This window comes from Phacochoerus africanus, chromosome 6 (genome assembly GCF_016906955.1).
Source record: "Phacochoerus africanus isolate WHEZ1 chromosome 6, ROS_Pafr_v1, whole genome shotgun sequence".
NCBI classification, from domain to species: Eukaryota; Metazoa; Chordata; class Mammalia; order Artiodactyla; family Suidae; genus Phacochoerus; species Phacochoerus africanus.
Genome location: NC_062549.1, coordinates 4,141,719 through 4,166,422, shown reverse-complemented (window position 1 = coordinate 4,166,422; position 24,704 = coordinate 4,141,719). Strand labels below are relative to the sequence as shown.

General features: G+C 55.0%; 1 protein-coding gene across 2 annotated transcripts in view; it reads right to left on the bottom strand.

Moving 5' to 3' along the window:
* COL22A1 (collagen type XXII alpha 1 chain) overlaps positions 1–24,704 on the bottom strand; it is a 249,072-nt gene that overhangs the window by 161,891 nt on the left and 62,477 nt on the right. For both annotated transcript variants that reach the window (XM_047783198.1, XM_047783199.1), the window contains exons 7-12: positions 23,471–23,746; positions 19,394–19,474; positions 18,106–18,222; positions 15,459–15,503; positions 12,959–13,021; positions 8,466–8,504 (exon numbers count right to left, since the gene is read on the bottom strand). In XM_047783198.1, the coding sequence (XP_047639154.1) occupies positions 8,466–8,504; positions 12,959–13,021; positions 15,459–15,503; positions 18,106–18,222; positions 19,394–19,474; positions 23,471–23,746 (621 nt within the window). The remainder of the gene's footprint in view (positions 1–8,465; positions 8,505–12,958; positions 13,022–15,458; positions 15,504–18,105; positions 18,223–19,393; positions 19,475–23,470; positions 23,747–24,704) is intronic.

Below are 24,704 nucleotides of genomic sequence, written 5' to 3'. Positions count from 1 at the left end.
TAAAAGGCTGATGCCGTGACTCTTCCCACTACAAGACGTCACCTCTGAGACAAAGTCACTCTGCAGATAAAATCACTGAATGCTGGCCATTGGGCTGCTAGTGCCCATTTCCCATCCCATCCTTTCAGAAAGCACCTGTGAAACAAAACTGGGTCCATCATCCCTTGTCACATGTCTCACCAATGCCAGAGCCAGGACCCCGGGACCTGAGGAAGCATCTTGTGGTTTCTGAGGGCCTGCCCTGCTCACTGCTCTGGAGAGGAGTCGATGGAATGAAAATCCATGTGCAGGAGGTCCCACTGTGGCTCAGTGGGTTATAAACCCGACCAGTATTCATGAGGACGGGGGTCCGATCCCTGGCCTCACTCAGTGGCTTAAGGATCCGGCATTGCCATGAGCTGCAGTGTAGATCGCAGATGCAGCTTAGATCTGGTGTTGCTGTGGCTGTGGTGTAGGCTGGCAGCTGCAGCTCCCATTCAACCCGTGGCCTGGGAACTTCCATATGCGCAGGTGCGGCCATTAAAAAGGAGAAACAATCCACGTGCAGCAGAGCTCGCTCTTCACGCCCCATGCACCCGTGCAGTCCGCCCAACTCCCAAAATCCTCTCGTCTCCCACGTTCAGACACAGCCTGCCTTTGAAAGACACCGAAGAATGAACTAGGTCAGTGGGAAGGACCTAGTCTTTCACCCTGCGGATGGCACAGGGTGTGCCTGTCCTGTTGAGATCAGAGAGGCGTCACTGTGAGGGCAGGTCTGACTGTCCCCTGAAGCAGGACCGCAGGCACCACTACGGGGCTTCATAGGGAGGCCCCTCGGCCAGCCGAGACCTCGGGTTAATCAGGGGCAGATGAGTGGGAACAGCAGAGCCACCTGCCACCGCCTCTGCCCCAGCAGCTCTGCGGCAGCCTCGGTGATGCTTTGCTAGACACACTTCACCACCCCCAGGCTCCTCCCCCCGTGACTCCCAGGTACAGGTGGATTCAACCTGCTCCATGTCCCATGCTGCTGTCCTTCTCCAGTCCACCAGCACAGTGCCTGGCCTGACATTTCATAGCTGTTACTTTTTTTTTTTTAATAAACCAGAGCTTGTTATAAACTTTGTCCCCTTCCTACAGCTTCTACAGTAAAGACATGCACGTGCGGGGGCCTCTTCCTAAGTCTCAGCAGCCTTTTCTGTGAAACGGGGATCGTGATGGTCCCCCCCTGCCCGCGCCAGGAGGACTGACTAATAAGACAACGACCCCAGACGCGCTGGCTCTGTGCACAACTCCTCAAAGGTCACCGCATAAGCATCCCCAGGGTTCCAACAGGCAGGAGAGAACAATGGACATGCAAGGAGGAGGAATCAGTGCCGGGGAGGTGGGACCACAGACCTGGAACTGGCAGGAGACAAGGATGGGGGGGGGGCGTTGTTTGGGGCCAACACAGCAGGTGGGAAGTGCGCTGCAAACACGAGGGACTCCGGCGGCCAAGTAATAGAGCCCACAGAGGATGGTGTGACAACAGCAGGATTTTAAAATCAAGGGCAAATCAAACACACGTGCATCTTTCCAAAAGTTCAGAAAGTTTGAGCCAAAGGAAGCCATCTGGAGCTCAGGAACCCAAGGCCCCCTGCCCCCTGCTGGGGGTTGATTTTTGGCATGTGGGTCCCCAAGGCCCCTCAAGCCCCTGCCTTCCCTGAGAGGCTGGATCTTCATGGTTAGGAGTTCCGTTGCGACTCAGTGGGTTAGGAATCTGACTAGTATCCGTGAGCACATGGGTTCAATCCCTGGCCCTGCTCAGTGGGTTAAGGATCTGGTGTTGCCGTGAGCTGTGGTGTAGGTCAAAGACCCGACATGGATCCTGTGTTGCTGTGGCTGTGGTGTAGGCCGGCAGCTGCAGCTCTGATTCAACCCCAGCCTGGGAACTTACATATGCTGCAGGCGAGGCCCTAAAAGATAAAAATCAATCAATCAACCTTCATTGTCCACAGCAATGGGGAGGAGCCCGCCTCACCCAACCCCAAATCATCAGAGATAGGAAGCCCTGGGCTTCACGGCGCCTGGTTTGGAAGAAGCACACGGAGCAACTACTCTTCTCAGACCTGGGGACCAGCCCGCCTCCGCTGACAGCTCTGACCTGGCCTCCTAACAGCTCTCCTGTATCATCACGACAGCTGCAGACTCCTGCCTCAGTTTTCCAATCGGCACCGTATTGGTTTAGCTTCATGGCAAACCAAGCCACGAGAACTTGCCCTGCAATGACTTCAGGGAACTTGGGGCGGCAAGAGGCACCGACAACCTCTGCAGGACCTTCGGCTGAAGTTTCTAGAAGGCAGCATCCCGGAAAGTCAGAAGGGCCCCCACTACCTGTCCAACTCAGATTCCTCTTTCATCACCAGGTTTATGGTCCCAGTAAAAATGGAAGGAAACCATAAAAGACAAGGAACTGATGTCTGTGTGACTTAAAACTCTGTCTGCTGCTGAGTCCACCAGCCCAGTAACATTCAGCTGAGTGTCTTCTGTTTGCTCACATATTTTTTTCTGGGGCACTGCACTGTGAAATCCAAGCACAAAATCCATACGAAGTTTTATTTATTGCCGTGTGGATTTCTGTGAAAATGCTGAAGAAAGGACTTTCTGGTGGTGGTTGTTTTGGAGTTTCTCCCCCTCTACCAAGTGCTGAATAGGCGGGTGCTCATCCAAGCATGGCTCCGTGGGGCATTTTGCCCCAATTCCATTCCCCGGGGCTCCCCAGGGCCATTACCTACAAGGTGTGTGTCAGGTTCGACGAGAGGCTGTAAGGTGCCCTCCCCACCCCACCCCACACCCCGTTACTCTGCATTCCAGGGAAACTGGGTGGGCCGGGGCCGGGGGGTGGGGAGCCGCACCTGTCCTAGGCTGCTCTCTGTCTGGGGGCCGCCTTCTACATCCCAAGCCGACCCAACTGAAAGAGTGATGCCAGCAGCTCTCCATAAAGAAGACAAAGACCCCTGGCAGGAGGTGCTCTGCCCCTTCCCCTATACCTGAGCCGTCACAGATGCTGGCTCAAGTGAGCCTGGACTCCACTCAGCAATATCACCTGCAGGGATCCACTTCAAAACCGATCTCTGCGTGACACCTTCACCCCACTCCAGCCGGCTCATGTCATGGCTCCAGGACTGCCAAGGCTCTCATCCCATAGCCTTGGGCCGCAGCTTCTCAGTGCAAAAGCACCGAGGCCACCATTCTGCTGGGTTTGATAATGTGCCTGGACTGACCATCCGGCTCAGGGAATCAGTGCCTGGGTGGCTGAACCCTGACTCCCGCTAATGCTTTTGGATTTGCGAGGTTCTCTGCTAAGCTCTTTCCATGGATACAATCTTTAAGCCTCTCATCGCTCTTAAGAGACCCTCCCGCTGTTACTCACTGTTCTGTTCAGTGTACAGCCGAGGAAACAGGCACAAAGAACTGCGGTTACAGTGAGGCCCTCTCCAAGGTTATACGGCAGGTCAAGGTCAGTGCCAGGCCCCCAAAGCCTGACCTGCAGCCACGGCCACGTTCTGCCATCTGGGACCAGCTGTCACGGCATCCAGGGTTAAGTGAATGCACCACACTGGGGGGAGAGGGTTCTTCCCTTCAAAATCATAGTGCTTTTTTATTTCATACATGAGCACTTGTAAACATACTATATTTTGAGAGTTCCTGCCATGGCGCGGCGCAGTGGGTTAAAACTCCAACTGGAGTGGCTTGGGTTGCTGCAGGGGTGCGGATTCAATCCCTAGCCCAGGGCAGTGAGTTAAAGCATCCAGCTTGCCGGTCTTAGCTGCAGCTAGAATTCAATCCCTGGCCCTGGGAACGTCCATATGCTGTGGTACAGCCATAAAATACTAAATAAATACATAAAATACTCTATGCACATTTTTATCTTATTACGTTTCAGCTCTAGTTGTTAAACGCTCCTGTTTCCCAGAAGTACTAATGTTATCACAACATGAAGAGCAATTAACAAGACATATGAAATATCTCAAGTCCCACCATCTCAATCACCGGCTGTTTCCACTGCACACACGTTTTTGTGCAGCTCCTCATTCCACGGCCTCACCTTCCCCATGTTGCAGGCGCATCTCCCACATAAGGTCTTCCTAGTTTTCCCTGATGTCCGTCTGGTGGATGAAATGCCATCTTCCACTAGGTTGTTTCCGGTTTTTTGCTGCGGTGGGTCATTGTGGAGAGTACTTAGGAGGAACAGGGTCAGCCTGTGGTCATCTTATTTGTTTTTTCCCCCTCATTGGAACTGGGCTACATGATAATTTCCTACATAGGTCTAGTTTCATTTTCTAGGCACCCCCAGCAGTCCGACACTGAGTATCCTGGGAGTCCCTCAAGGTGCTTTGCTGGTGGGGCCACTGACCTCGGCGGGGTCTCCTGACAGTGTAACAGTGTGGGCGTGGAGGTGGTACAACGGACTCAATTAAGGATAATTAAGAAGAATCACAGGAGTAGAGGTGCCCACGTGACCTGAATGTGTGTGCCAGTCCCCACCACTGAATTGGTGAGTGCGCCCCTGCAGAGCCCGGGCCAGGCCTCAGAGCTCTGTGAACCACCGCTCCCTCCCTCCCTCGTCCCAGGCACCCGAATGCTGTCCACGGAAGCAGCACATACGTCCGTCTTTTATGGATGTTCGCAGTAGCCTCCAGTAGACCAAAGGAGTAAAGGGACAGATTTTTATGTGCCCCTACCACGTGCCAGGGTGCTTTTCACAGCCCTCACCAACCTCCTATATGCCCCACAACAGCCCTGGAGGTAGGTACCAACGGCCCCTCTTTGCAGATGAGGAAGCTGAGGCTCAGAGAGGAACCAAAGCTCCCCTGGCCACTGCAGAGCTGGGATCCAAACCGGGTCGGCCCAGCTCCTCGAACCTGCTTTCCTTCCATCACCTGAGCCCACGTTTGAGCACAAAACGAAGGCTCTCTTGGCCCTCTTTCCTCCCTGGCACCAGACTCCTAAGGAAAAGGGGGGAGCCCCAAAGGGCGGAGATCTCCCTAGGATCACACAGAGCCCTGCCAAGGAAATGTGGAGCGGATGCTCTGGCTTCCAGACACCAGAGGGCGCTGTGGGCCCAGGAAGGGGCCACAACCGCGGCTTTGCGGGGTCCACTCCCTGAAGTCTGGGGGACCTGAGCTGAAGGACCCTCCAGATGCAAAAGGAAGCTCCCTGGACACCGCACACTCTGGCCTTGTTTTTGTTGTCTCTAAATCTTTTCTGGCCCTGGTGCCTGTGGACCACATCTCCACGGACTCAGGGACCACCCGGGAATCCTCACATTAGCAGCCTCACTGGGCTATTCATTTATTTTCTCAACGTGGAAGGAACCAGGGTGGGAGGGGACGGGGTCATCGTCCCTCTCTGCCCCCTGACTCCCCCCGAACTGGTCCAAACCAGCCCAGAGCGGCGGCTGTACCCTCTCCTCCTCACCATCACCACCCAGACAGCAAAGCCTGACGACGAGCTGGCGGAAGAGCAGCGTCGCCCCTGAGGCGGGCTTGCTGTGCCGGGCACTAGTCGGACCTCCCCAGGCTGCGCCTGCCGGCGGCCTCGCGTCGTGGGGACTATTGTCACTCCCTTTCCCACCTTTTGCGGAAAAGCAAACTTGGGCTGAGGGTGGTGGCCCAGTGGGAGACACACATTGACACCAAGTGGAGCCAGAACCTGAAGCTGAGTCTTTTGGGCTGCAGGGTCTGGGATCCAGCTACTGGCCCCTGGTCCTGGATGATGGCGGTTCGAATTCCATCCATCCATCCACTCGTTTTGCACGCCATTTATTTAGTGCCAGCTGTCTTGCAGACACTGTGAAGGAGGGTCCATGACTCCCTTTCTCCCCTTCTGTGTCCCCAACTCCGGGCTGCGGCAGCTCTTCTGGAGTGTTTCCTAAAGGCTTGCTTCCCCCTTTCCCACAGCCCAATCCCATACATGTTAAAACACTGAGGGAGTTTTGTGCCAAGAACCCGTGGTGACTATGGGGCTGGACCAGGAACCCGAGAGGAGACCAGCTTCCAAAACGAGGCAGCCCAGGAACAGAGCACAGCACAACATTCTTGGGCACTGGCGGGAGGGGGGGGGGGTGCTGGGAGAGTCAGGAGGCCAAGAGCTCCAGCAGTGTTTCCGCTGTGTGACCTTGGGCCAGCCACTCACCTTCTCTGAGCCTCTGTTTCCTTCGCTGCAGGAAAAGGGGCGATTCAATCAGTCTTCCAGCTTGCCTTCATTTCAGCAATCACCAGTGATTGTGTTTTCTGGCCATCTTACTAACTGTGACCTTGAGCAGGTCACTTGACCTCTAAACTATGTTGTCTCATCTGTGAAACGGGCACAGGAGAGCCTTCCCTGAAGCACTGTCCTAATAATGAGTCACAGAGCACAAGACACACCTTACACAGCGCCTGGCTCTCACCCAGGCCAAGGCACGGTGTCACCGAGCTTACTCACAACACCAGAAGTACAAAACAAAAACAACATAGCCAGACCCACAGGCTCCAATCCACCCAATTCCCTTGGTCAGTCCTTCACCATCGCTTTGAAGAGAATATTCAAGCAAAAAAGCTGGCCTGTTCAGCTCTGTCCCAGGGTGCGGGTGACAGGTGGCCTTCTCCCTTCGGGGGAGTCTATCGACCGCATGACTCACCCCAGCCTTGCCTCATCTTGGAGGTGAAGCAGAGACTGCTGGTTATGAAAGAGACCCCCAGGGACTCAGGCTGGGGGCGGGTGAGTGACCAAGGCTCAGAACTGCCACCTGCAAGGGCCCTTCTGCATCATCACAGGCCACCCCCTCGTTTTTACAGATGAGGAAGCAGAGACCCAGAGAGGGCGGTGACTCAGCCCGAATCACACAGCTCATATGTAGCTGTGAATTGAGACTCAAGACTTTGCTAAAAATGCCCAACAGCAAGAGAAGGTCAAACGAGGACAGAGCCAGGAGTGTTTGGCTGCTTGTCTCTCCTGCCAGCACCGGATGTGGGAGGAGGCCTCCCCAGCTGGAACTGTGACCGGGTGGCTTTGGGTCTGAATATGGTGCTGAAGCCTGGGCTTTGGGGCACCAGGAGGTGACTCCAGGCATCAGGAGAAGAAGGCTGCCTGTCCTGAACTCAACCAGAGGGACACAGCAGCAATGCACTTGCTGCTCTCGGGAAAAGGGGGGCCTGTCAGTTTTTCCCGGTGACACCAGCCCATGAGATGGCCAGCATGTCACTCAGAGGACAGGCTGGCCCAGGAGCTACATGTCGGTGTGGCCCTGCAGGCACGGCCCAGACGGAGCGACCTGACTTCAAGGGCAACGGCAGCCCCAGTCCTGACCCTGAAGAACATCTGAGTGTCCTGTTAAGGTAACTGAGCAGGACCCTCAGGTGCCCTCCTGGGGAAGGCCCTTGCCCCACATCCTCTGCTTCAGCTCTTCTCTGAAAGAGCTAGAAAATAGTATTCACTGCACATTTCCTGAGTTGTTTTGCAAATGTGAACCCTCCCCCCAGCAAACGGGAGATGTTCACCACTCCGTGCGCCTGAGCACCAGCAGCCCCAGGCCTTCCGGAACCAAAGGATCTGCCTCCAGAATCAGTCTCCCTTTCTCTCTCACACACACATACACACGCACACACAACTGGGGTCATAGCATAAAGACATTCTGCAACGTCTTCTAAACCCCGACAAAATGTGATCTTCATTTGGGGGGTCACTAATGATTGCTCTAGCTGCGATTCTGCATCCCTGGATGCCACTGCATTATTTAGCTGTGCGATAGCTCATTTACCCTCTGCCCAGGACACAGCATCATAGCTGTTTCCAGTCTGGCTTATAAATGATGCATCGTGAAATGTGTGGGTACGTCCCTGGGCAGCGTCTTGATCTATCTCCTTGGAGTAAACAGACAGGAAAGGACCAAATAAAAGGTACTGCAGGGAGAGAACGGGCCCCTCTGAGCAGCCACGGCCTCCCCGGCTCCAGGGACACTGCATCCTGAGTGTCTAAGTGCCAAGACACTGACGAGATCCCAAGCTCCTCCGGTCGCTCTCCTCTCACATCTCTTGGCACCTGCCATGTGATCGTGCACAGATGGCCCGAGCCTTCCCACCACGGCCAACAAGGCTGCACACGTTTTGACACTGAATGCCCTGCGTGCTGGTCCTCAAACCACATCTGCAGCTGTTTCCCACTTCCCACCAGCGCCGTCGGGTCCCTCTGCTCTAAGCGCCATGACCCACCCGCCCGCAAACGAGCCCTCCCCCTGCACTACGCTCATGCTCCTCGCTTAGCTTGGGGAGCGCTGACCACTGTGTGCACGTCAACCGCCCGCTCAAGGGGACGACCCACACCGAGGCTGGGCACGCAGCCCAGGAGACCTCTTCCCTCCCATCCAATTCACACCAGGCAGCACCCAACTCTCCCCAACCCGAGTCCTCCATCCTGTTCCCGGGCCACCTCCAGGGCCCTAGGAGAGACAACAGGAAAGGGCTTACCTTTTCTCCCTTTTCTCCTTGGAAAGCAGGTCCTGCGCCCTAGGAAAGGGGAGCAGAAGGCAAAGGCTTAGTACAGAGCCTCCCCGGCACGACGTCACAACGGCGGCTGTACCCGGGAGCTGAACCGGTTGGGTGCGACCTCATGAGCTCTGCCAAGGAGCCTCTAAAACACAACTATCATTCACGACGGCGTGTTGAGTCTCATGAGTTTGAGCTCATTTTTCCAACAATGCAAAATGATGGTACGATTCTCGTTCCACATCAGCTTTAGGGAGACTCATCTGCAGAGGATGTAATTCATCCACCAAAAGGATACAGTCCAGGGGTTTGCGTGTATTTACAGAGCAGGGCGATGTCACCACGATCAAGACCGCAGCATTTTCATCCCGCCCAGGCATCCCGTATCCGCTAGCGGCCACGGCCCTTCTCCCACCCCCGGCTCTGGGCGGACAATCTCTTCTCTGTCTCTATAGATGTGCCCGTTCTAGACATTTTAGACAAATGAAATCAGACGGTATGTGGGCTCCTACGATTGGCTTCGTAGTCCGTGTTTTCTCCACAAAGTGTTTGCAGAGCTCACCGCAGTCGCAGCAACGACCAGCGCTCCACTTTAGTGACGAATACCACGCCACCGCATGGATCTAACTCCCTCCATTCCCCAGTCACCAGGCGACAAACACTCGGGTTGTTCCTACTTTGCCGTCACTATGAATAAGGCTGCTGTGAACATGTGGGCACAAGTTTTTGTGTGAACATACGTTTTCATTTCTTTTTGAAATGTACCCAGGAGAGGAAGTGCTGAGTCCGATGGTAATTCTATGTCGAAGTCTTTAAGGACTGCCAGAGTATCTTCCAAAGCAGAGGCAGCATCTGACACTGGTGATGCACGAGGGCTGCAATTTCACTGCATTCCTAGCTGTTTTACCCATTACTGAAAATGGGGCACTGAAGTCCCTAACCACTGTTAGTGAATTACTTATTTGTTTCAATTCTCAATGTTTGCTTCATATATCTGAGGCACTGTTATTAGGTGCATACATGTATATAATTGTTACATGTTTCCAAAGGATTGACACTTTTTTTTTTTTTTTGCTCTTTTTGTCTTTTTAGGGCTGCACCCGTGGCATATGGAGGTTCCCAGGCTAGGCGTCCAATCACAGCTGCAGCTGCCAGCCTGCACCACAGCCCCAGCAACATGGGATCTGAGCCGCGTCTACGACCTACACCACAGCTCACGGTAACACCAGATCCTTAACCCACTGAGTGAGGCCAGGGATCAAACCCGTGTCCTCACAGATGCTAGTTGGGTTCATCGACCGCTGAGCCACGATGGGAACTCCAGGATTGACACTTTTATTGTTATAAAATGTCCCTATTTCTACTAACTTTCAGTTTTAAAGTCTATTTTAGCTGCCATTGCTATAGCCACTCCAATTGTTTTCAATGTTTTCTATTTGTAGAATGTGTATTGTGCCTTTTACTTCCAATCTATTTATACATTTGAATCTAAAGTGTGTCTTCCGTAGACGCGATGCAATTGGATCCTGTTTGTATGTCCAGCCTGAAGCTCTCCGTGACTCCCGGGTTTATTTCATACACCTCCATGCGATGCTATTTCTGACACAGTCAGACCTACATGTGCCATTGGACCTTTTCTTTTCTCTGCCTCCTACCTTTCTCTGTTCCTTTATGCCCCCCTTACTGCTATTTGCTGCATTACATGAGGACTTTGCAGTGCACTATTTTAACCCCTTTAAGGATATTTTCACTGTATAGATTCGAATTATTTTCTGGGCAGCTGCTTGAGGGTTCCCATCTCCATCCTAACTTCCCAGGGTCTACCTCCGATGTACACAAACGTACTTCCAGTGAGACTTGGAAACATACACCTCTGTGACCTGTGACCTCTCACCCCTTTTTTGTGCTATTTCCATTGCAATTGTTAAACACCCAATGATACACCATCATAATTATTAAACTTGCCACCCCCTGCATCCTGGCCTCAATTACTTGTGATGCTATGTCAGCTGATCATCTTATTGGCGTTTCCTTCTACCTCATGAGTCATTTTTCTTCAGCTGTTTTCAGATGTTTTGCTTTGTCTTTTTAGCATTTTTTTATCACGATGTTTCTAAGGATGGCTCTCTTCGTCTGTCTGGATTGGCGTCTCTTTGGTTTCCTGAATGTGTAGGTTACGAATCTTCATCAAATTTGGGGTGTACTGGCCATGATTTCTCTGATTCCTTTCTCTGCTCCTTTCCCTCCACTCCTGGTTTTTTTCCCCCATTAGCTGCACACGGAGGCACTTCACGGGCCCCCGCATTTCTCTGCGGCTCTGTTCACTTTCTTTCATTATTTTTTTCTCTCTGATCTTCAGATTACATAATCTCTACTGATCTCTTTTCAAGAATGCCGGCTCTCTCTTCAGCCGGTTCAAACCTACTACCATGCCTCTCTAGCGATTTTCCTTTTCATTTCAGTTACTGTAATTTTAAGCTCTGGAATGTCCATTGGGTTTTGTTTTGTTTTTTTTTTTCTTTACAATTTCTATCTCCTTATTTCCATTCTGTATGTGATGAGATACTGTCCCAATGCTTTCCTCTATTTCCCTAGGAATAGTTTCCTTTAGTTCTTCAGATATAATTATAATGGCTACTTTGCAGGCTTTGTCTGTTAATTCCAACATCTACGCCCTCTCACAGGTAGTTTCTGTTGCCTGCTTTTTTTCCTGCATGTGAGTAAGATGGTTCTTTCACTAGGCCCCACCGTACCGAGTTGATCTGATGGTTAAATGAGACAGAAACCTGTAATGATGTAATACAGAGCCAGGCACACCATGAGAGCTGCTGAGTGTCAGCAGCTCTTCCCATTTCCATGTCATTTTGCACGGAGCAGGTGCTACCTACTCTGCACAGGAGACAGATATAAATGACGTGGGTGAAAAGAACGGTCCTGTGAGCGAGCACCAGACCCAAACCAAAACAGATGCAGGTTCAGACTCTGCCTCCGCCACCTGCAGGCCCTGTGATCATGAGCACGTCACGCAAGTCTGAATGCTGTGTTGAAGAAGTTGTTCTAAGGAGTAAGGTGAGAACCCACGTGAAGCACCTGTGACAAAGGGCAGGTGGTACAGCGACAATCACGAGCTGCTGGATGATGACAATGGCGGGTATGTGCCAGGCTAACTCTCTTCTGTTTCTTTAATGGCCGAGCTGTGGCCCATGGAAGTTCCCAGACCAGGGACTGAATCCGAGCCACAGCTGCGACCTACACCACAGCTGCAGCAATGCTGGATCCTTTAATCCACTGCACCAGGCTAGGGATCGAACGCACGCCTCCACAGCAACCAGAGCCGCCGCAGTCAGATCCCCATGGCAGGAACTCCCAGGCTAACTCTTCAAGGGGAGAGCTCTGTCTTGTCGGGGTTCTCCCCTGAGTGCTGAGAACCGAGAAGGAACTAATCACACTCACAAAAATGACTGCTTTCGTTCACGGTCCATCTACCGTGGGCCAAGCGTTTTATCGACAAAGTCGTTATTTCCTTTAATTTGCTACCAGAGTGAATTCGAGTTTTCAGAGAGGTTAAGAAACCTGCTCACAGTCACGCAGCGAACGAAGACAGGAGCCAAGGACAGTTACTGAGGTCCTTACTCTCAGCTTGTGCTACTGATGCCCCAAGATGCGACGTGAAGGATGGGGTTAGTGCTTCCCCCGGGCCAGGGACTGAGGAGAGCTTCTACATGCCTCTACATGTTCTAAACTGTTTACACGCGTTGACTCATGTCATCCTCACGATGCAGCCAGACAGTTCATTTTATCCTTCCCCACAGATGAGGAAACTGAGGACACAACGTATCTTGCTGGAGTCAGGACTCGCTTCCCAGATGCTCGGCTCCTAAGTCCTGCTGTGCAGCATGAATCATTCGCCTCCTGACCCTCCATCTACAGTGTTTCCTCATCAGCTGGAGGATCCTGAACACAGCCTGAGCTGGGCCACGAACTGGGGATGCTGTGATGACACATCACCACCAAAGTATCAGAAAGTCAGCTGGTGCCGGACTGAGAAGCACCCGTGATAAGGGAGCAGGAAGGGGGTGTGCGAGCCAGACCCGGGGTCGGAAAGACACCCTGGAAACCCTCGCGTTGTTGAGTCTGAAGGATGAGAAAACGTGAGTGAGGCAGAGAGAGGAGGAGGGGAGAACAGGGTGGACGGAGGTCAAAGTGAACGGTGGCAGAGCACAGAGCATGTGCAATGGCCAGGTGAGAAACGAGCATCGTCACAGCCAAGCTGGGGCTCCGGATTCGGGGGGGTGGGGTGGGGGGAGGATGCGGCTGGAGCAGCCAGCAGGCCTCCTGTGCCCATGGGCACGGGCTTGGACTTCATTCCCGGGGCGGGTGGGGTATGGTGCTGGCACTCAGGCCATCCTAGCTGACACGTACGCCCGAGGAAAGCCCTGGTACCCGCACCAGCCACGCGACGGCTCTTTACTCACCGAATCTCCTTTCTCGCCCTTGGGCCCAGGAGCTCCAACAGGCCCGGTGGCTCCCATGTCTCCCTGAGGGTGGAAACCAGAGACGAGCATGGGTCAGGTCCTCCTCCGGGTCCCCCGCTGTGGCTGCCCATGGGCCACCTCGCCCCCACTCCCTGGAAGCGGCTGACAGGGTCACTGCCAACTGCACCACGAAGCCAAGCCTTCCACCTCCCGACAGGAAGGAAGCAACTGAATGACTTCTCCAACCTCCTGATTCCAGGAACTAAGGACATCTTGAGACAGCGAGTGGATCAAAGCATCATACGCTTGTCCTGGGGAACAGACTGGCCTCGGGGGCCAGAAGGGCCTCTAGAAGCCCCAGGTTCAAACCCCAGCTCTGCCGCCTCCCATGAAAATGTCATTAGTCCTTGGGCCTCAGGCTCCTCCTCTGTGAAATGGGCACGCAGTCATGAGCACGGATGAGATTAAGAGCATGAAGGTGCTTTGAAAACTGCCAGAGGTCAACCAGGGTCCTCCAATTATGCCATTTGTATGACATTTGTGCCCTGAGGATCCTGGACCCTCACAAGAGCCCGTGAAGAAAGGGAAGGCAGACAGAGGAGAAAACTGTCTGCCAGGGAAGAAAAGATGCATCAATTCCAGCCCAGAACTCCGCTGGCCCATGAGCACGAGGAACACAGGAGCTCTCAGCTCAGTTCCTTCTCTTTTTCTCCCCAGGATGCACTGTCAGCTCTTTCATTCAGGTCTCCTGCTTTTATACGCTAAGAACACAGAGCTACTCCGCTTATGCTGTTCCCTTGGTCTGCAATGCCTTTCCCTGACTATGTTCCAGGCAGCTCCTATGCATCCTACTGGATCCACCTCGGGTGGGGCCCCCAGGCATCCTGGAGCCCTCCCCAGGGGCTTCCCCTTCTGGCCCCCGTTCCCCCACCCAGTGTTCCATCCCCCTATCCTGCTTCTGGGTCCTGGGGACAGGTCCTGTCATTCACAGGTATGTCCCCACATCCAGAGTGGGCCTGAGTCTCCAGGAGACACCTGGCCACACCTGTGGACAGGACTTGAGCTATCTCTAGGTAAACAGAGCCACTGGAATCTCAGGCGTTCACGCAGCATCTTATCATGGAGGGGGGGGGTGGTGACAATGACAACCTGACCGCAAAGTTAAAGAGCAGGATTGCAAATCAGCCACAGGGGTGGGGTGGGAGCAGGCTCATCCGCAGTGGCTGGACCTGTCTCCTCCTTAGATGTCCCCCTCCCACCTCTTCTCTCCCAGGGCCGGGGGTTGGGCTCTGCCCCCCCCCAGCCCTGGCTCTGTTCAACCATAGCAGGGGGCCGTCGGTCCCTCAACAGCCACTGCCTCAGACCAACATTTTCTACTTAGAGGGTCACAGACGCCAGACATCTTTGCTCTTTCCTTCCATCTGACAGCAGAGAAGCTGAGGGTACAACCTGGGGGAGGGGGGTGCTCGGCGAGGCAGAAAGCCCTGCCCTCCTTCTCACAGCGAACGCCCACCCGGCATCCTGGACCATGGAGCTGCTCACCTGTGTGTGTGTGCACGTGTCCTCCCCATCCCAGCCGAGTGGGGGCAGAGAGGGGAGGGGCCAGAGAAGAGGGAGGTGAAGGTACATTCAGAGGAAGAAGGAGGAGGAGACAAAAGGGAGCTTAACTCAGCAGGTGCTCAACGGTGATGCCTGAATGATGCAGGTAAGGGGGGGAGGGGGATGAGTGGGGGGAGCGGGGGAGGAACGGGGGTGGGGGGGTAGGGGGAGGAACAAGTAGAGGAAGGGAGAGAGTCTTAGGTGTTTCCACACTCGGCCCCTCTTTCAAACCCCTGAGCAGGTAACGGCCACTGGGCAACAGGGACCCTCTCCCTCAGCCTCCAGGTGACCGTGGGCCACTCAGTGCTCTCTGGGTCTCAGCTTTCTGAGAGCAAAAGCGTGATGCGAGAAGACAGCCCTTTCCAGCTCCGTAAATCTGTCCCCCCAGGCCGTGACGGCGGGAGAAGAGGCTGGCTGTGACTGAGGGAGGAGGCCGTCACAGGGGAGCACCTGCCTTTGAGCAACTTGTGAGTTTGGGAAATTTGTACAAAAAGAAGTTCATGCAACTTAAACAAACAGAACACGTGGTCTAAACAAACAGACTCTTTAAAGCCCAACGCCGAGGGTGTCTGGAATACGGAGGAGTGAAAGGATTGATGCAGAGTTAGCTGACCACAGAAGCTGAGCAAGGAGGACCCGAGCCCAGGCGTGTGTTCTAACTCCTTGCTCACGCTTTCAGACAGAGAAGTGGAGGTTCTGGGCGGTAAAGAGATTCAGAGGTTACGGACTTTGTGCCACGTGCTCGATCCTTCCATCTCAAGAAGCTCAGAAGCAAAACACTTCAGGACAGTAATCTACATACAGTGGGTTTTTTGTGTGCTTCCTTCCTTACAAAGAGCAAATCTTGTAAGCTAAGGATCCTGCGGCTCTAAAGGGTCCCTGTGCCACCTCCAGGACTGACCTTTGCCCCGGGGAGTCCCACGGCGCCATCGGAGCCCTTTTCACCCTGGAGGAAGAAAGACAAAAAGCAAACCAAGTCAGGCTCTGCTTGAAAATCCCCTTCTCTCTTCATTCGTTGCTTATCCTCTCAGCAAGTTGGACAAACTTGACTGGAGCTGAGAGCCCTGTTCTCACACTCCCCACCTAGCGGGAAACTCACATGGCCTCCAAGGACAGCCATCGGTGGAAAGAAGGTCAAGCCACTTACAAATAGCCAGCCTCACACTCCACGGGGCTTCACCCCATGCGCCATCCACCCGTCCCTCACACCCCAGACCCACCTACGCAGCAATTCAATGACTTAATGTTGACATGGAAAGATCCCATCTTTACCACTTGGGATTTAGGAGCTTATGGAAGTAAAGACAAGTAGACATTCTAAATACACTATGAAAACTTCTACGGAAGAAGAGGGAGAGAAAGGGGTCATGATGTCCCGTGAATAGCAGGTGCGGACTAAACAGCTGTTGGATGGACTGGACAGATGTGAATAATGGAAAGGGGGGAGGGAGGAGGGCGGAGGGAGGGGGGAGGAGGGAAGACGGAGGGAGGGAGGAGGGAGGGGGGAGGAGGGAGGGGGGGGAATCATATAAGGTGGTCCGAAAAGAATTCTTTGGGGATGTCTTCAAAAGAGAGCAGCATTCGGCAGATAAAGAGAAAAAGATGCGGGCAGAAGCTCCTGCACACACAAACTCCAGCAGGCGAGGAAGACCCCTTGGAGGAACAGGAAGCTCCTGCCTACCTGGAAACTGGGAGGGGGAAGCGGAGTGAGATGAGTGGAGAAAGGCAAGCAGGACCCACCAGGGGCCACACAGGGAGGGGACAGTGGGGAGGGGTCTGGAAGCCGAGCTGAGGAGCCCAGCGGCGGTCCAGCCAGTGTTTGTGAGATGGAATGTGGGAAGATGCAGGAAGGGAGGCCGGAGCCGGCTTGACCCCAGCCTTCCCTCCCAGGGGTTCCTGCCAGGGACACATCCATGGCAGGACTCCAGGGAACCAGGAACTGGGCAGAGTCCGTGCCAGCCACCGCCCTGGCACAGTCCGTCTGCGTGAGCGTGAGCCAGACCTCCCACGCAGTCACCCCTCTCATTCGGGGTTTTAAACTGAAAACAAGGATTCCAAAGACTTGGGTCTGGACAGTTGCTCTTGTTGTGACACTGACAGGTGAGAACGAGCTCAACACACTGTCTGCCTGTGGCCCTGCCCAGCGCCCCTCCCCTGGCTCCCTCCCAGGCCCAACCCAGTACAGGCCGGAGGTGGGTTCGTTCAGGAAAAGCTGCAGCTCAAGCCCTGAGGGAGCTGGCTCCTCGGGGCTTCTGCAAGGCGGGCCATGGCCGGGCACCCCCACCTGACTGAGCGCGCCGTGGGGGTGCTCTGGGTGGCAAGAAGAAAGGCGGGAGGGCAGGAGAATGAGGAGGGGAGAGGAGGGCAGGGAGAGTCCCCCGGGACAGGCAGGCCCAGTGGACACAACTGTTCGGGAATCCCTAAGGCGTGTCCACTCCACTTCAAGCACGAGTTCGTTCTTCTGCCTCGAGGCGCTCACAAAGTTGGGGAGCACCTCCTGCAGGCTGGCCCTGAGCTGAGAGGGACAGAGCGATGGACACACCAAACGCTGGACACCAGGGCCCGGGAACCACCCGTCCAGCAGGTCTTCACGAAGGGTCATGTCCATTTTGTAGGAGGTATTTGTCTTTTCTGCTCAAGCCCTTATTAAAAGGGCTGCTGGTCTACAGAAAAACAGCAGACGAAGGCCTCGGGCAGTCAGAGACCTCTCCCCTAGGCCAGCGGGAGGCAGTGATGTTCAGAGACACACTAGTTTTTAAGATTAGAAACAAGCCGCAGGAGCGGCCCTAGAAAAAGGCAAAAGGACAAAATAAATAAATAAATAAATAAGAAACAAGAGGCATTAAACTCTGCTCACATCGGAGTTCCCTGGTGGCCTAGTGGTTAAGGATCTGGCATTGCCATTGCTGTAGCATGAGTTCAATTCCTGGCCCAGAAACTTCTGCATGCCATGGGCATGGCCAAAAAATATATAGATATAAACTCTGACACATGCATTTAGATGATACAATACAGCTAATGACAGGAAAAAGTGAGAAGCAAGGGATGAAGGTGGTTCCACAGAGCACAGCTGAACCCTCTGCCACCGCCCTGCTCAGTCTTACTCTCAAAGCCAATCTGGCTTTAGCTGCACACGAGTAAAGAGGAAATCGCTAGGAGCCGGCAAAACACTGGGAATCCATTAGTAACCTCAGGAGATGCTCGTTAGAGCTGAGTCTAAGGAGCTCCCCCAAGGGGCACACAATCAAGAAAGGAGAAGGCAGAGCTCCTTGTGGCACAGCGGGTTAAGAATCTGGTGTCACTGCAGCAGCTCGGGTGGCTGCTGCGGTGTGGGTTCAGTCCCTAGCCCAGAAACTTCCATGTGCCACAGGTGCAGAAGGAAGGGAAGCAGGGAGGGAGAGAGGGAGGAAGGAAGTCCGAGGAGCAAGAACAGTCCCCTGGCGCGAGAGTCATCTGGAACCTGGGGCCATGCTGCCCTGGCAGCCCACGTGCATGATGGGAAATTCCCGCCTCCACCCCTGGCTCTGCTGACCTCCCTTGGATGGTACCTTTTCTCCAGGTGGGCAGGAGCAGTTGATGGTCTTCAAAAACCCAATCTGTTCACTGCCAGAGGTGGGGGGCGGCTGGGGAGGGGGCGAGGGCTCGGTCAGCACGGTTACCTGGCACTGGAAGGAAAGCACGGTGGTCAGAACCTGGCTTCTTGCCCAGCCCTGCTCCCTGGAGCTGCCCTGGAGCTGCACGGGCGGAGGGGAGCCAGGAGCGCTGAGGGTGTCAGGCCCTGGCAGGGAGGGCAAGGAGCATCTGACCGCAGGTCCTGGTGCCCCAAGGCCTTGGCATCAGACCAGCGTGGGCCAACTGCTCTCAGCCACTTAACTGGCCTTTCAGCCACCTGCCAGAATGGCTAACACTTCTGAGCCTCAGTCTTAATTAACCTCTGAAGAATGGGAACAAGGGCGTTCCCATCACAATGCAGTGAGGAGGGCTTAATGGGACAGGACGAGGACACCCAGCTCAGAGTCTCGAACCCAGGAGCCCAGCAGGTGCTCAGCAATGACCTACTCCCTCACCCCCACCACAGCCCTGCTCCCTCTTCCCCTCCTGCTCGTATCTGTCTTCTTCCCTTGTCTTTTTCTCCCCTCTCTCAACAGTCAGGCTCCTCTGACCCCTAGTCCCAGCCCCAGAAACAACCCCCCAGGGTGCCAGGGCCCCCGTTGTCCTGAGACAGGGCACACTCTGTACCCTAGGCACTAGACCACAGAACTGCACGTGGACCTTAGCCTGCAACCCTGGGAGGCAGGACTGTGCCTGCCTTCCAAGCATCCCTGGAACTGGCACGCAAGTGGAGAGAGGGGCTGCCGGGGGGGTGGGGGCCCGGGAGAGGCAGAACCACATCAAGGGTCTGCCAGCTCTGCTCTGCCCCACCACTCCTGACCCATGGGGCCTCCCCTGTCTTGCTAACCAGCCCAGCTCACCATGGCTCCCCTCCTCTGAGCCCTGGCACCTGGATGCCATCTGCTCCTGGGAACACGCTGCCAGCCTCTGCCTCTCCCTCCCAGAGCTGGCCTCGTCGCTCCCCACAGCCCTGGGGGTTCCTGGCAGACCTGGAAGGACCACACAGCCTGCTTCCCAACCCGCATCTGCTTGACCAGGAGATGGACCCTAGCGGTGACCCCTGGGCTCCCTCCCAGACTGCACTGTGATGGCAGGGGAGCCCCTGAGCCGTTCCTAGGCCCTGGACACCCCCTCCCCTGGGAAGCCGAGTACCCAACCACCCTCTCTCTCTCTCTCTCTCTCTCTCTCTCTCACACACACACACACACACGAGTCTCCACTTACCGGACCAGAAGGGATGTCACAGCACGTCTCCAGCTCTGCATGTCGGGAGTCACAATAAATCACAATCCGCTGCAGGTCAAACTGGGGGGAAGGCGAGGACAGAGTGAGTCTGGGGCTCCGACCTGCCCGGGCGCTGTCACCATCGGTCTCCAGACACTCAGTGTGTCCCTGTATTCAGCTCTTCAGGCATCTCCACGTGGTGTCTTGAACTTCTTTTATATGAAAAATCTGCTCCTATCACTTTCTTTAATACCATATAACACAAAGGGGCTGTGGAGTCGCACACAGGTGCACATACGAGCATGCACATTTGCACATGTATACATGTGCGTGCCTGTGTGCGTGCACATGTGTGCACAGATGCACACAGCCCGGCGCATACAAGCGAGCCAAGTCTGCAGATGAGGCCAGGCCCTTTGGAGGAGGCTGGCCCCAGGGTGCTGGCTCAACCGGCCTCTCCCGGGCTATTTCTCTGCTCTACACCTGCACCCTGACACATCCTGCCTCTCGGATGCTCACGTTCAAGCCTCTGCACGTAGTCCCTGAGAAACCAGCAAACTCCTAGTCCCCCCCAGAACTACAGTGAGGCACCCACAGATCCTGCGATGCTCCTCCAGGGGGTGGAGCTTCACTGCCCTCCCCCCCTCCCCCTGCCAAGTGCAGGAGGGACAGGACACGGCAGAAGTGATGGCATGTCACTTCAAGATCAGGTTATAAAAAGACTGGCTTCTGAATGGGGTGTGCGCTCTCTCCCTCTTCCTCCCTCCGCCCCCCCATATCACTCAGCCTGGGGGTCACTGCCTGCCCCATGGAGAAGCTCACACAGAGAGGGCCACTTGCAGCAATCCCCCAGCAAGGAACTTAAGGCCCTCAGTCCAACAGCCCACAGGAGGCTGCCAGCAACCCCCGACTGGGCTTGGAGATGGTCTTTGAGCCCCGTCTGAGCTTCAAGACCACAGCAATGGCCAAGAGCTTGATGGCGACCTTATGACAGACCTTATGAAAGAGCCACCCAGCTCTGCCCCTCCCAGATTCCTAAACCACAGAAACTAGGAGACAATAACTTTTGGTTGTTTTCATCTGTTTTTTTTTCGGGGGGGGGTTGTTATGCAGCAATTGATAACTGACACATGCCCTCTACTGCCAAGAAGAGCTCACGGGGCCCCTTCTCCACCACTTGGCTCCTGGTGCTACAGCCGATGCCGAACACAGCAGACTGTGCAGTGACTCCGTATTTACCATCCGTCTCCCCCCACCCCTGGGCTCCCCATCCTGACTCTCTTTCCTCAGACACACCGAGCTCTGTTTTCCCTCCTGCGTTCCCCTTGCGGTCCCCATGCTTCCTCCAGCCTGCTCTTCCCAAGGCTGGCTCCCTCCCCTTTCACCTCTGTCACCAGCCTTCAGAGCCTGGGGTCCTCCCTGTCACTCGTCATCCTAAACATCCTCATAATAGCAATTATCACAAGGCACCTTGGTTTTATGTGCATTTCTCAGTTCACCTTTTAAACCGTGCCCTCTTTGAGGCTGTGGGGCAGCCTGTGTCCTCTCTTGTCTTCCTCTGTATCCCCGTCCAGAGCAGTCCCCGACGCAGCAGATGCCCAGAGGCACTGAGCTAAGTGAGGCACTGGCTGAGGGGATGCTCGCATGCAGGGACCAACATTTATCGAGTGGAACCTGAGCCAAACCAAGGGATGGAGGGATGCTTATTTCACTAAACACCGATGCTGCAGGCTCCTGGCCTCGCACCTGCCTTGTGCTGCCCTCGGAGGCCCTGAACAAGCTGGTTGGGCAAGGGGTCGGCTCGACCTCGCCCTCCTGGCGCCAGGCCGTGCCCTGTAGGTACCTGCCTCACTGCACTGACTCGGCCCAGCAGAGACAGTAACAGATCGAGTTGTCCACCTGTTTTATTTCCTCCAAAGACACCAGCCCATAGACAGGAGAAAATAATAAAACCAAATCATGTCTTTGAACATGGCCTGCTTTAGAGCCAGGGCCCTGTCTTCTGCATGAGCACCGGTACGTGCACACAGCTGGGCCCGTCCTGCAAGGCTGCAGAGACAGAGACGAGAAGGCGGCAGAGACTCAGGGTCAGGGAGGAGCTTGGGGTCCACGACCGCTGATGCTTCTACTATGAAATTAATTCCAGTCATTCATGCAATGATCTCCATGTGATCCTTCCTCCTACGTGAGGCCAGAAAGTCAGAGAGCTTTTTCTATTATTTAAACATAATGTTGAAAGACAAGACGCAAACAGCAGCCACGGTCCATCAGGGCGCTTGCATCCGCCCAGGGCGGACAGACAGCACCCCCCTGACCACACAAACCCCACGGCACAGCACCAGCACGAGCATGTACCGCTGACACTGCCCTGTGGACTAGAGGGGCCAGGCTGCAATGCAGAGCACGGGTCTGGGGGGAGCCAGGCGAGGACTCACTACGGTGCTCCACCCTGATATGCGTATTTGACAGGATGCATCCAGGTCCAGACTTAAGATCTCTGCATTTGGAGTTCCCGCCATGGCGCAGCGAAAATGAATCCGACTAGAAACCACGAGGTTGCAGGTTCAACCCCTGGCCTCGATCAGTGGGTTAAGGTCTGGTGTTGCTGTGAGCTGTGGTGTATGTAGGTCGCAGACGCACCTTGGATCCCTAGTTGCTGTGGCTGTGGTGTAGGCCGGCAGCATAGCTCTGATGAGACCCATAGCCTGGGAACCTCCATGTGCCATGGGTTCCCTCCTCCCCCCCAAAAAACTCTGCATTTTATTGTATATGATCAGACTTCAATAAAGAATAAAATAAAATCTGTATTTATTGAGTGAGTTAATTTATTTCTCACTCAATCCAAGCTTACTTAAAAAGAGAAATAGTTTAGAAATTTCACAGACATTATGAGAATCAAATTAGGTTATATTTTCAGCACCTGGACCAAAGTAGGTGTACATATAATTAGTATAATGAACAATAGAGTTATCCTATAATTAAATAAATATGTGTAACTACACTACAAAAATAATACGACTTATTAATATTTATGAAGTGCTCACTTTGCATGGACGCTTCGAAATGTTTTACTCATCCTGGATCTCTTAATCCTTCGAATCATCGATTCCCTCTCATGAATAACATTGCACAGACAAGGAGACGGAAGCTCCCAGGCGCCACGCTCACCCAGGTCACCTGGCCCGGCCCCCTGCCTGGAACTCGGTCAGCCCCTTCCCTCCCCCCAGGGGGTCTCTCAGAGAGAGGTCGCCCCCAGCTCTCGATGCGCCTGACCTCCGCGCATGTGCTCACCCAGAACAAGTCCTCGTGGGTCACGTGCCCTCGAAAAGCCTCCCTCCCTCAGGGAGTGAGAAGCTCCTGTGCTCTCTTCTCCCGCATCGCAGATGCTCCCCTGCCCGTGTGTGTGTGTGTGTGTGTGTGTGTGTGTGTGTGCGTGCGCGCGGGTGCACGCGTGCATGGGCACACTTACGGTACGCGTCTGTGTGTACAGAAATGGGAATGCCCTTCTGGAGGAAAGCAAGAAAGCTCCACCAAAGGAAAGTGAAAAGAAGAGAAAGGAAGGAGGGCAGAGAAAGCAGAAAGAAGAAGGGAGCGGGATGGGAGGACAAAGGAAGGCGGCCGTGACCCGGACCCGGGGCCTTCCCGGCTCTCAGCCCTGGCGCGTGCAAGGAGGGTGACTTTGACCTGCGTTTTTCCACACTCTTTGCTACACCTGCCAAGTCTTCGGCGGTCAGAGGAGAAAGTGTCAGGGTGCGCTCACTTTTACAGGCAACTGTCTAACGCTAATTCCCTTCCCATGCCCTTGTCCACCTACAGACGCAGAGAGCCGCCCTGTCCCCAGTGCCTGGCACACAGGAGGGGCTCGATGTGCACGTGATAAATGAGGAAGTGGCGACGTAACTGAAAGAATGAGGGAGTGAGTGACGGCGACGGGGCAGTTTTCTGAGTCAGGGCCCCGCCCCCCAGGACAGTCCAAGGGGATGACCGGGTAAATGATGCGGGCAGGTGTGGGGGACCCCGGGGGCACCGGGCCCCTGAGGCTTCTCCCAGCGACCCCAGGACCTGGCTGGTACTCACGTCGACAGGCACGCTGTCGTAGAGGCGCTTGCCAATCACGGTCTTGCCCTGGATGTCGATGTTCTCCCGCCCCTCGATGGGCAGCGTCTGCACCAGCACACAGTCCACGTGCAGGGTGACGTTCTGGGCCTGGACGCTCAGGGCCACCTTGTGCCAGTCGCGGTCGAAGAGGTCGCTGACCCGGGGCCCCCGGAAGACCACCCTGACCGCATCCTTCACGGCGCCCACCGCGTTGTACTCGAGGGCCTTGCTCTCGCCGTCCAGCCGGATGGACACCTGCGGAGGAGAGGCCCGGAGGCTCCTTGAGCTGCGGGACACCAAAGCGGGGCGGGGGTGGGGGGGACAAGTGGGAGGGGAGATGGCAGAGTCAGACCCCGCAAAGCTGAGTGGGACCCTGGCTGGGGCCCTGACCAGCCGGTCAGCCGCGGGCAAATCCCTTCACAGCCCTGAGCCTGGTGCCCCTCAGTGACATTCCTGACAGCCACCAACATCCGCCTTGCAGCTGTCCTGCCCCCTGTGTTAAAGGGAAGACAAGCTCCCACGTTAATCCAGGGTTCAAAATCTCAAGGGCTGTGTAGGTAAAGGCGTCTCTGTGAGACCACAAGGCTTCTGCGGTGAGACCGACCAGAAATCCCGACGGGTTCCAGCGCCTTTTAAAACCCCAGGCTGCAAAACAGAACCCGCCCATGTCCACATCCGGGCGAGGCCCCGTCCATGAGCCCGCACTGTCTCTCACCTTGAGGATGAAACTGAAGCCCCCGTAGAACAAAGCCATTCAATGGCAGATGCCTGGCCTGTCTTGTTCACTGGATCACCCTACAGCCCTTTGCAAAAACCTGGAAAACTCTGGAGGGGAATTTCACTTTTTCTCTGCCTTTTCTGAATGAATGAATGAACAGGTGCTCCTCCATGTGCTTGTGTCTTCATCCCTCGCACGATACTCCCGAGCATCCTCTGGGACAGGCAAGCAACCTGCCAGGCATCAGGACGGCCAGAGTGGGCAGGACCCTCCTCCATCAGTGCAGGGCGGTGGGGACATCACAGCGCAGGGCACAGCATCCCCTGAGCCGGTGGGTGAGGCGCACGTTCCTGCCCCATCAGCCGGGGGTTATCGGCACTGACGGCCACGCGCCCCCTTCTCTGCCTGGATCTGGGCTTCCAGAGTCTGACCTTCGCCTCCTGACCTAGACCCCTGTGCCCTCTGGCTTCCCGTTAATCTGGCCCACGAGAGGCC